Below are 12,665 nucleotides of genomic sequence, written 5' to 3' on the forward strand. Positions count from 1 at the left end.
TACTTTGTATTTTATTTCACTCTTTACACTCCCCTGTATGTCAGTCACTTTTTGTTTACATACACAACTACAGAAAATATTATCATGCCTTTTATTTCACTCAGTACTCCCTTGTACTTTACTTTTTGTTGACATATCAGATAGCTATTACTTTACATTTTATTTCAGATCATCTACTCTTTTGTACACATTTCTTCATTCGTTGATTTAATTTCTATATATTGTCTCATTTCTTGTATAATTACATATTCACATACCAAGCATGCATCTGCATATGGACACTCATTTTGATATATTTACAATCATGGTTAATACATATTATGTTTTGACTGACCAAGATTCTTTATTAATATCACATCATACAGTATATAGTATATCTGTATAAGAGAATCTTTTGAAAACTGGACATTGCAATAAAACTTGAACAAATCATTGAGGTAATTGTTATACTGTAAGAAGAACTTGTGTGACAGATCATGCATTATAAAAATGTTTCTGTAGAGTGCCCGGAAGAAGACCATAAAGCCAGCTCACATTCCCGTGGTGAACGAAATATCATCACAGGTATCTCGTTGATATTTGTGTGGAGTAGGTCGGTGTACATCACTGCATTTAGAGCAGCAGTTTACTTACAGTACTGTACACCTGGTAGCCAGAGTTCATTTCATTGTAATGCTTGGATAACAAAGACTAATTTGTCAACACTGATTCACGATTTTGATTGCTGCAATGCCGTTTAGTATGTTTGCACACACCAACATTTTTTTTTTTTTTTTCCCAGTGTGTGTGGCCAGATAATATCAGATTTTCATCAGTTTTGGTGAATACGCTATTGTAATCTTCTGAATTTCAGTATTTTAATGTACAAATAGCTCCACTTCTGTGTGACTCACCCAGCATTGCTAATGTTCTTTCAGTAGTTGGTAGACATAACTCTAAGCCTTCTTTTCCTCCTCCTCTCTCTCCTGCTCAGCACTATGTTATGAATCGTTTGAGGCTCTAGTGATATTATGGATTTGCACCTCACACTAAGACATTAGCATTATTGGGTGGGTCATGTGGGAGTGAAACCAAAAGTAATTTTTCATAATGTCATTACAATATTGCACCAGTATTTTCAGCTCCATATTTTTTTTTTAGAAGATTATTAATAGAAAACAGAAGCTAAACTGCAGGATACCTCAGGCTTGGAGGGTATAACATCCCGCCCTTGTGGAATTGTAATGGCTTTATTGTTTACTGTGATTCAGTGGCTTATATTTTTCTTGCAGTTCTTGAGATTTGTGTGTGTCTTGAGAAAAGCAAAAGGAACTCATTTTACTGAATGTATCACAGGAATGATTCTGTGCCTTTGAATAGCTACTTTTTTTCCTAAATTGTTTTTCAAGAAGAGACTCGGTGACAGGGAACAAGAGGAACAAGAGACAGTTCATGCATCATCATCATCATCATCATCATCAGGAGCAGCAACCTTTTACAGACTTTTCTCTGCTTGCATGTATAATCTGTCATCTCAGGAGGGCTGCTTTCCAAACTGCTTTACATCTTCTCATAACCATCCATATTCCTACTCATACACTGCTTCACAGTTTTGTTTCCCTACTAATGCCATAATGATCACACTGGTTCAGTCCGACCACAACACTGGATGAAGGGACAAAATGGTTGTTATGAGGCAGCTTGTGCCATGCATTTCAAGCATGTATTTGTAACAAAGAACTCTTGTTTTGATATGTATGAGTTACTGTTTGATTCATGATGCATTAAATTTTCCCATAAACTAAGAACACTCCACTGGAAAACCATAAAAAATAGTATTGATTTTCAAATAAAACAGTACTTTAAAGGAAACGACCACATGTGAGAGATGTACTTCTTGCTCATGGTTAGGGATTGTACTCACAGAAGGAAACATTTCTGGCTTCAAAACATGAATCATGAGCATATAAATCACAAGCTAAAAAAAAAAAAAAAAAAAAAATAGGGATTAAAATGCAGTGTGTCCAGGCATCTCAGAATGCATGCATATTGAATATGCTTTTATCTTTGTTCTGTTCTCTGGAAAAGACAGATATTTTGGGCTGTCAGCACTGGGGTCTTTATTTTTGCCTTAGAAAGAGGTACAATTTTCTATAAAGTTGTATTGGTTTTCTACTTTCTTCTTGGGTTGGGTGGCTTGGCAGTTTCTTCTGGATTATTTTGGGCTTTGCAGTTTATCTGAGCTAGTATGAGCATTGCAGTTTCTTCTGAGGTAGTGTGAGGTTTGCAGTTTCTTGTAGACTAGTATGGGCTTTGCAATTTCTTCTGAAGTAGTATGGACTTCATGGTTTCTTCCAAACTAGTATGAGCTTTGTGGTTTCTTCTATAGTGGTATGAGCTTTGTACTTCTGTTTGGACTACCATGGGTTTAACAGTTTCATTTGAGACTGTACAGAGTTTGTAGTTTAATCAAGCTACCACCAGAAATTATAATTCAGCTTAAGACAATCCACTCTTTCATAGAGACTAGAAATGTCTTTGTTAATCCCTTTAGTGCCATAATATACATTATTTTGTTGTTGCCACTGCCAGACAGTATAATTCAGCTTTGGAGAGACTGCTCATAAAGACGGGGTTACAGTTTAATATGCAGAATTTTTTAGGGGTACCAAGGAAGAGGTGGTAAGGGGCATCGAAAACCTTTGAGAATATAACACTATAGTCTCACCAATCTAAAACCAAGGTTTGGGTGGGGTCTGGCGCTGGGTGCACCCATGCCATACTTCCTAAACGAGCGATGAGTAGATTCTGTTATATATGTAATAGGCATCACAGATAGGTACACACATACTAATACAATATAAACGTAAGTATTCTAGTATATCAAAGGAAAGTAAACTTGTAATGCATATGGCTCTTGTACATCAATAAAGAAACGTGGCATACATATTTTACAGTGGTGCTGAAAAAAAATGTAGTTACTTTTACCGACTTTCACGGTAGTTCTAAGTTGGGTAAGTAATGTAACAATTACGTTTATAATATAATTTGAAGGAATCAGTAGAACATACGCTATTTTCTTAATAGAAATAAATAAGTTAAAACACTCACGAGCGGCAACATCCAGGCCCATATTGGGAATTGACCCATTGGAGGGAGATTTAAGCTTCTGTCACGTGCTTCCACTGTTCACTTTCTGTTATATATTTATAACTTAAATTATATTTATGACTTAAATTAGTCTGTCTTTACACACACACTCATACACAAACACACACACACACACACACACACACACACACACACACACACACACACACACACACACACACACACACACACAGAAGTGGGTGAAGTCATGTCAGGCCAGGTGGCGAGATGTGAGCGTACGAACTCTAACGGTGTCAGGTCAGCCACTAGCCAATCAGAGTATAGGAAACAAGGCAACGCTGTACGCCGGGAAATCCCCGGCTGGACTCCACCCAAACCTTGGTTTTAGATTGGTGAGACTATAGTATGCTCTCCATAACTTCGTGGAAATTTTTATCCTTTGCTGATTATTTCCTGTAGATAATGCTGTGCCTGTCCATCCTTTGTATAGTCCTGCCTTGTTAATAGCATCTTATTCTACTGTTCATCCCTTGTTTCAGTTTAGCATTCAGGGTGGAGAGATGGCAGTTTTAGGCTAAGTTGAAGTGGACAGACTATAGCATTGTGTTGTGGTCACCTGCCCCCTCAGCATCCCTCACCCCACCCCTCTAACCCCCCCATAGAGGCGCTGAGGTGACAGACTGCGGCAAACACCTGGTAGTGACCACTGAACAGGATTGCCGAGACAACCTGGTATACCACGCACCCCTCCCCCTTTCCATCGCAGGCAAGATCGACCTTACCTGCATCATTGGCGTGTTCGAGGCTGACTATGAGGTTAGTGGCAGATGTTCAGGGTCTACAGTAGGCAGGTTAGGGTTAGGTTGATGTCAGAAATACTTAGTCGGAAGGCCATTTAGCATCTTGTCCTTACTGCTTTAATTTCTGACTGTGTGACATTGGTAATCGCTTTTATGGTTTGTATGCTAAATACAAAAGTTTCCCCCAGCTGGATAAAGTTGTTGTGTTGGTAGCTAGAGTGAAATATCAAAATGAGGCCCAACCCAATAAAGAGTAAAGGTATGCCATACTGTAGTTAATATGGAAAGTGAATCACAAATGAAGAAGTGACAGAAGGTTGACAAGAATATGGCCGTTAATGTGTACTCTCCCAATATTTTGATTGCCGTGTATAGTGTCTGGTCAGGTAGGGCCAAAGTTTTTTTTTTTTTTTTTTTTTTTTTTCCATTAGGGTGTTTTTACATACATGGCATTAAAAAAAACTTCCAAGACAAAATTTTGCGGTGTGATGGGACCTTCTGAACCTTTAGAACTCTTTGAACAGGTTGGGTAGGGGAAGGTATGATCCAGTTTATGATTTTTGAAATTTATTGATGAATTTGTTTATTGTGGGGAGTAATGAGACTTTCCCAACACACACAGTGCAGTAAGTTGATGGAGAATGATTAAGTTGAAGGGGATTTTTTTTCTTTATTTCTTCTTTCATTAGGGTTGGATTTTTTTTCCCACAGAAGATGCAGCAAGTTTTGTAGCAAGTTGGTTTATTGTATGAAAGTTCCTGCAGTCTTGCATTAGTGGGTTAGGTAGATATGTTTCCACCTCCTCAGGCCTTAGTTTTCATTTATTTTTATTTTTTGCTGCTCCCGCATTGTAGATTTGATATAAGATGCAGAAAGAGTTGGTGTTGATTTGGCAGTTGTTGAGTTTGTTGTCATGGAAAGAAAGGATTATAGTTGGTACTGTAGACCACTTGCTTCACCGACGATATCCGTGCTGTACTGTAGCTGTGATGTATTTTTTGGTAACACAAGGAAGGTTATTGCAAAGTTTACTGTACTGTATAGGACAGGATGCATTTTGGCAACTAGTGTTTGTAGTTAAATTTGTCTTGGTTGCACTCCATACCTGCTGTCGTGGTTATGGGGAAAAATGCAGCTTGTATACTAGGGTTTTGTGAGTGGAAGCATTGAAGTGTGGTAAATGGCTAACTACTTTAATTTTGCTCAGTCATTAACTCCACAAATACAAGCAACTTTTTAAGCTGAATGAAATAATCACCTGTACTGCATAATAAACTGATGAAGTGGCACCTCTTAACATGAAAAGTTTACTGGTGTACTGTGATTGTTTTGAAGCCAGAAGTTTTTTTGTTTTTTATAATCGCTAAAATATGACTCTTAAGCATGTGAATTCCTTGAGTTATTCCACTTAATTTATTGTTGTCTGCATTTATCCTTGCTATTGAGTGAATTTTGGAAAGTGGATGTAGGTACAAGACATCATCACCACCACAGTCACCACCACCACCACCACCAGTCACCATCGCCTTCCCCACCACCACCCCATCATCATCCAGTTTCCTCCTCCAAATTGATGTGAGTAGGATCCACAGACATGATAAGGAGAGCATAAAGATAAACCCAGCTAAAATGGGCCACACCTCCATTCACTTGTCATTCAAGTCTTTAATCCCTTTCAGTTCAATGATGTATTTTCTTTTTTAATTCATTCCCACCTCTAGACAGCTTTTCTCAGCTTTGGTGAGACTTTTTGCATGGGAAGTGTAAGATAAAGCTTTCAGTAAACCCTTCACTGTTTCAGGTCTTCCCTAGTTGAATAAAATTATATGGAAAAAATAAAGTAGGAATATTTAATTGGATGGAAAGGCTTTGATTTTCTTTTTTCCCCCCACCCTGCTAGCTAGATAGTTCATAGTAAAATGATTCATCTTATTTAGTCACTCTTGCAACACGTGCATGGTAGAGCATTTCCGTCAAGTGCTGAGTTGAAGTGTTATCATGTGAATATCTATACACACTTCATCCATTTCTGTTTGTGTATCATTTCTATTGCTTCCTTTTTCTTCATTCATTTCTGTTTTTTTATCAGTTGTATTAATCCTTATTCACCATACCCCATGTTCTTGATGCATTCATTTATTATATTAAGCCATCTTTTTGGTCTTCCATGCCCTTTCCCACCCTCATACTTTTTTTTTTTTTTTTTGAGGACGGCAGGGTTGGGAATTAAGGTTTGATTGATGATCTATGTGAGTATGTATTGAACTGTTAAATTTATCAGTTATATTCGCTGTGGTATATGATAAAGAATACCGTCAGCTACTTTATTTATTTATTTATTTTTCATTTCACAACACATTCCAAATTTATATAGCTGTAGACATATACTGTATGATAAGGTTAACATCCTACCTTTCATTTCTATCATAGTCTGCTCCTTGCACCTTCATACAGACATTAGTATCCCTCTTTTATTTTCATTTTCATTTTCCAAGACAGCCCTCTCATTTCTGCCATAGTTTGCCCCACACATATATTCCCAGTCATCCCTCATGCTTGCCTCCTAGTCAGTCCCACATAGCTCATGCTTTTATTTATCATAGCGTACCCCTCACGTTCTTATGCAGACTATCCCTCCTTTGTTTTTATCAGTACTTCCCGTACCTTCCCCTCTATATCTGCTTAATTAAATTCTCATATATCCCCCACTGCCCATCTTTGCTTCTTCTTAATCCCCATCATCTCTCTTATCCTGTTGTAGTCACTCTCATACCCCCCTCCCCAGAATTCTTGACATCTTGTATATTTCTCTCAGTTTGCCCTTCACATTGACGTATAACGTGACTTCTGTCTTATGTCCATTCATTCATTCATTCATCATCTAATCCTATGTTGCCCCATGAGGAGCGTAGGAGCCAGAGGCAAGGCAAGTTGGTCCTGACATTGAAGATGAGAGTGACCAGCCTCACTCATCCCTGAGTGGCATTATGTGAACAGTGAACCCCAACCACCCTTTGAATATAAACCTGCGTGGGCTCAATCCAGTTGGAGTGCCTTCATTACCCACTAAACTACCAGGCAGCATAATTTGGTTATATTGTTACCTCCCGGCAAAGTAAATGGTTTCCTGAGTTACAGGAAACCGTTTGGCTTGTCACTCAGTGCATAGACCATAAGGCTGCACAATATTGAGTGGATGATGGGCACCCCCACCTACCACCCTATCTTATGTTTACTGTGTTTTTCTTCACATGTCCCACACCACCCGTCTGCTGGTGTCCTAGTTTCCCTCAGGCACTGAATACAAGCTCTAAATATTTCTCTCTGCATTCTCCCACTCATTCCTCCACACATTCCATCTCTGTCTCCCCACACATCCCTCTCATCTACGTGTATCTCACCTCCACATATCCCTGCCACTCTTCATACCGTACTTATACCCTAATCTCCCCCACACACATCCCCAAATGTCCCTCAGACTTGAACCTCAACTGTCTCTCCATCAGTGGGTGTCGGGTGAGTGACTGCGGGGGCCGGCTGTTGGTGTGTCCGAGGGAGGGGTGCCGAGACAACCAGGTGTACTGGGCCACCCTCCCCCCGGGCCCACCCTCGCCCGCCCTCCCTCTCACCTGCCTCATCGACAAGTTTGAATGCGACTATGAGGTTAGAGGATTTTTTACATATATTTTTTCTTGGTTCTTGATTTTCTTTTTTTCTTTTTTAATATGCTCTCCCATTTCTACCCCTTCCCTGCCTGTTTCATCCACATGTTTGAATCAGATTATGTTAGATTTTTTTTTTTCTAATTGCTAGTAATTTTTTTTTCTTTTATCATGCTTATTTTTGTCTTATCTGCCATCCAGTTTCCTTCATCCCCCTCACCTGCCTTACTGACAGGCTTGAATCTGATTATGAGGTTAGACATTTTTTGCTTTTTTAAAATTTCCTCTTCTTTTTCCATTAAACTTATACAGTACTATATGCCCTCTATACAGTGAATTAATTGGGAGAACAGTGGGTAGTTAAATACAGAAGGCCATTATATCCAGTGGCCTAATTTATGAATTTAAGTTTGTCATATACTTAACCTAGTTTGATAGATACACTGTTTATACATTGTGCCTTTATTTTCTTTGGGCTCAGTACAGTGTACGATACAACTGAAACATGTCACTTGTTCAGTTGGTTGGTTAGCTGCATCCCCTGTATATACTGAACTTTGGTGATGGAGAGGGACTCCTTCATGCAGTGGCATCATTATAACTAGGCAGCTCAGCTGCAGGGTTATACACATGTCCCTCAGCTTTTTCCCTGTTCCCCAAAAGGTGGTTGGTGAACTACAGAAGGGCAACTTTAGCCTGCAGTCCATCAGGTTCACATGCAGTAGAGCCTGGGATGACAGCAAAGACAATAATAACAATACTGAACTTTTCTTTTATTTTATAAGAATGGTTGGCTGAAAGAATTCATTAAAGCTGAAAATTGGTAAACTGAGGTTTGTTGTAAGGAGGGCTTACTTTTATTCTTGTTTTGATGGGGGGGAGCCTTTCTCATATCCTCCTCCTTGACTTAGTCGTGTGATTAGAAAGTTAAACCTTCATGTATTGGAGTTGTGTAAAGCACAGTAAGTCCTCATTATAAGTCAGTGTATTTGATGTTGTCAGCTGTTGGCAAGTTAATTTTAAAAATTCTTTATTGAATTTCTGTTCATCATCATCATTACTGTCATCTCCAAAACCTTGGGCCCTCCTGGGAACGCCCACCCAGGAGATGGTTGTGACAGAAACACCTCCAGGCTTCCTTATTCTCACGAATTACTTACCAGTAAAACTGAAAATTGAAAAAGGGATGATATTTTGTACCATCCCTAACTTGTAATGAGGACTGCTGTATTTGCCTGCTTTTCCCTCTACCAATCTCATCAGCTGTGACCACGAGGTTCAATTCATTTGTTCTTATTAAGATCATTTTTAGGTGTTTTAACTTGGTTCCTTCTCATCAGACTCATTGACAAGTTTGATGGTGATTATGATGTTAAACTTACTTTTCATATATTTTTTTTAACACATTAACCCCTGCTATTCGATGACATATTTTTGTAGTTTATTATTGCCGCTGGAGAGGGACACCTTCACATGATGGCATGAATTTTATCAGGTAGATCCACTGCCTGAGTATACAAACATCCCTCAACTCCCTCCCCGTCTCCCCCTCAAAATTATGGTGGGCTGCAGGAGAGTAACCACAACTTGCAGTCCACCTGGTTCACCGGTTCACGTCCAGATGAGCCTGGGGTTGCAGCTGCTACTACTTCTGCTGTTATTACTGCTACTGGATCATTTTACTCAGCTGAGGAGACCACTCTAATATTGAAGTGTTAGTTAAGAGTATATCTAACCCCTCCAGTTTAAATTGTCTCAAATAAGTGGAATAAAATCACTGTACGGTAGCGGGAATAAAGCAGTACTATTTCAAACTGAAGGAATTAACTTAAGGATACTTTATTCTGGCAGCAAGAAGGCAGTTGTATTCAGCATAGGAGAGATCAGAGTCTCAGTAGTTTAGAACCAACTCCAGCTGGAAGGGTGAAATCTGCAGAGTTTTCGGTATGGGGTTGGAGCAGAAAAAACACCAGTAAGAGGAGAAATGGGAAATAGGTTGAGTGCCTTTGTACTGCAGTGGATTGACAGGATGGTGGAGATTATTATACTTATTTTTATAAAGGTGGTTTGGATCCGAGGGGTGATTGGAGTTTATTGCCTTGAATTTTGGGATTGAGTAGCCTAGCCCTGGCCCCTTACACTTAATAAGGGACAAAAAAGATGTTGGTGATGGATGGATGGTGATGGCTAGCTGGATGGTTAATAAATTTCTTTTGTGGGTGAACCTGGAGTTAGTGAAGAGGCCTGCTATGCATTGATAACTAATTTTGATTGGCATGACTACAAACAGCTGTGATGTATTTCCAACTACAGAACAGCTCATTGTAACCATATAACTAAGCAGACACCTGGTGATTTAGTGGATTAAGGCTCTCCAACTGAACTGGTGCCCATATGGTTTTATGTCCAGGGATGGTTGGAGGTTATGGCTCACGTGGTGCCACATGAGCAAATGAGGCTGGATGGAGTAACCTAGAGCCAGGCCCCTATGCTCCTGATGAGGCAGATAAGGATTAGATGATAGATAGGTGACAGGAGTGGTGTCAGTCATTATAGAGTCTTTGATATAATAAGTTGCTAATGCAGCGGTGTTATTGTGAACGAAACAGTAATTTATCTCCTTAAGTCATACACAAGTGAGGAATACTTGTATGATATTAAAGGTAATGTTGATGTGCATGTTCGTCAAGTGAAATGGTTCACGGTAGAATGTAACAGCTCTGTGGCTCGGTGTGTATTGTGGTGTGACGATTTTTGATGCCGTTGATAAAGAGTTAAGTATTTTAGACTATAGTGTTGTTGATGAAAGCAGAGGTTTGTGTAGTATATTTAGTAGAGTATCACGCACAGTGTAAAGATGGTATATTTCTGTTAGCACAGTATTATAGTGTAGAGATTTGGTGTTCTTTATGTGTCATTCATTTGTGATATAGTTTATGTGGACAAAAATGTTTAAACTACAGGATAGAGTTGAAGTAGATACAGTGCTCTTTTGTAGTGTACTTTACCATATAAATAAAGGTGATGGGGAAGGATGATGATGATGGTGATAATGGCATATATTTTCACTGGCAGGACTCCATAGCACTGTTTCCTTAGTGGTTTATTTTGAATGTTGCAGCTTAATATCCTTCTTGTATGCTATTGATATCTGTGGCATAGCGACTTAGTTTGCATGAGTAACAAGCAAAGAACTGTATAGGTGAAATACGCACAATAATTCGCTGAGGCAGAGTTGTTGAGAAAGCTTAAGTGAATGAGAATATGACCCAGTGATGGGGGTCATGATATTGACTAATAGTAATGGTGGTGATAATGAAAATAATGATGACAGTGTTGATGATAATGACTAATAATAATAGTAATGGTGGTGATAATGACAGTAATAATGATAGTGATGCTGATAGACTAATAATAATAGTAATAATAGTAATGGTGGTGATAATGACAGTAACAGTGATGATAACGATGATGATGATGATGACGCTCCGTACTTTCTTTCCTTCACCAGTACATCACCAATGACGGATCCGTGTGTGTGTTTCGCACCAACAAAGGAGCGCCCAACTATCGGCTGGTGAAAATTGACCTCTCCGACCCCGCCCCAGAGAAGTGGGTGACTCTGATTCCAGAACACCCCAAAGACGTGCTGGACTGGGCAGCGTGTGTACATCAGGATAAATTGGTCGTTTGTTATATCTCAGACGTCAAGGTAAAATAAAGCTAAGTCTTGTTATGTTTCTCCTTTATTTTTTACATTCATTCATTCATCATCCAACCCTACGTTGCCCCATGAGGAGCGTAGGAGCCCGGGACCAGGCAAGTTGGTCCTGATATTTAAGATGAGAGTGACCAGCCTCATTCATTTACTTTTTATTATTATTGTTATTATTATTATTATTATTATTATTATTATTATTTTTTATTTTTTTTTTTTTTTTTACAGTTCTGTCATGGCTGACATCTTCAACATCAAAGATATGAGTCTTGTGCCTATATTTGTGTCACTTTGGGAAGCTTTGTATAGTCTGTTTAATCTCATCTAATAAAATCCCTAACCCGTTTTAGCTCAGTTAATGGCAAAATGTAGTCAGATTGGAGGATAAATTTGACTAGTTACCAAGGAGACTCATTCTTACCCCATAACTAAGACTTAACAAATTTGACACAACCATGACCAAGTATTAAAGTATTATAAATGATCTAGTTACCTCAGATGAAAACAAATGAGCTATATTGCTTCTTCCATTTGTTATTTATTTTGCATAGTACACCTTAATGTTATTGTCTGTGGTATCTCTTTTTAAAGCCAACATGGATTGAATGTGTCATATATAGAGATACTGGTAAGCTGTGGCCAAATTATTTTCATCTAACTGAACTGCCTACACTCACACCTTGAATTGTAAGTTAGGGTTGTATGAAATTTGATGAGCAATATTTATAATGAGTTTCCATGGTTACAGGTCAAATCAGTCATCTAGTCTCACTGTACTTGGTCCTCAGATGAGCTGAAAGGAGGTGAGGATCTTTGTTACACAGAATATAGATACGTTTAATGATCTCCTCACTTTTTCCCCCAGAGGAAGAGAAAACAGGAACGAGGCAAAACTGTAATGAATTTTTCCCCACATTTTTTGGCACCATGTTAAGTGGTATTAAAGGACGAAAGTGGGAGTAAGGGAGAACTTCAGTATTTTTTTTTTTCTTTTTTTATCGATTTTTTTTATTTTTCCTCCCCAGAGTGTACTACAACTTCACAGCCTAGGGACAGGGGAGCACATAACCACTCTGCCCCTAGACATCGGCACTGTCAGCGGATACTCGGGCAAGCGACACCACTCGGAGATGTTCTACCAGTTTACCTCCTTCCTCACTCCGGGCACCATCTTCCACCTTGACCTCACACAGCAGCCATTAAAACCCAAGGTAAGATGAAAGTAGCTGGGTGTATTTATTTTCTTTTATCATCATCGTCGTCGTCGTCATCATCATCATCATCATCATCATCATCATCATCATCATCATCATCATCATCATCCAGACTTTTATTTATTTTTATTTATGAGCATTGATGTGTTGCGTTGGATATATTGAATTGTAAGATATGTTG

General features: G+C 38.9%; 1 protein-coding gene across 3 annotated transcripts in view; it reads left to right on the forward strand.

Moving 5' to 3' along the window:
• Window positions 1-12,665, forward strand: part of LOC145397493 (prolyl endopeptidase) — a 34,547-nt gene that overhangs the window by 11,805 nt on the left and 10,077 nt on the right. For 2 of the 3 annotated variants that reach the window (XM_080270551.1, XM_080270553.1), the window contains exons 7-9: window positions 7,397-7,553; window positions 11,064-11,264; window positions 12,296-12,481. In XM_080270551.1, coding sequence (XP_080126677.1) covers window positions 7,397-7,553; window positions 11,064-11,264; window positions 12,296-12,481 — 544 coding nt within the window. Of the gene's footprint in view, window positions 1-3,752; window positions 3,907-7,396; window positions 7,554-11,063; window positions 11,265-12,295; window positions 12,482-12,665 lie in introns of all 3 variants that reach the window. The other variant, XM_080270552.1, reaches the window with a different exon arrangement.

This window comes from Coenobita brevimanus, chromosome 41 (assembly GCF_032717465.1).
Source record: "Coenobita brevimanus isolate Jiangsu-jjx chromosome 41, ASM3271746v2, whole genome shotgun sequence".
NCBI classification, from domain to species: Eukaryota; Metazoa; Arthropoda; class Malacostraca; order Decapoda; family Coenobitidae; genus Coenobita; species Coenobita brevimanus.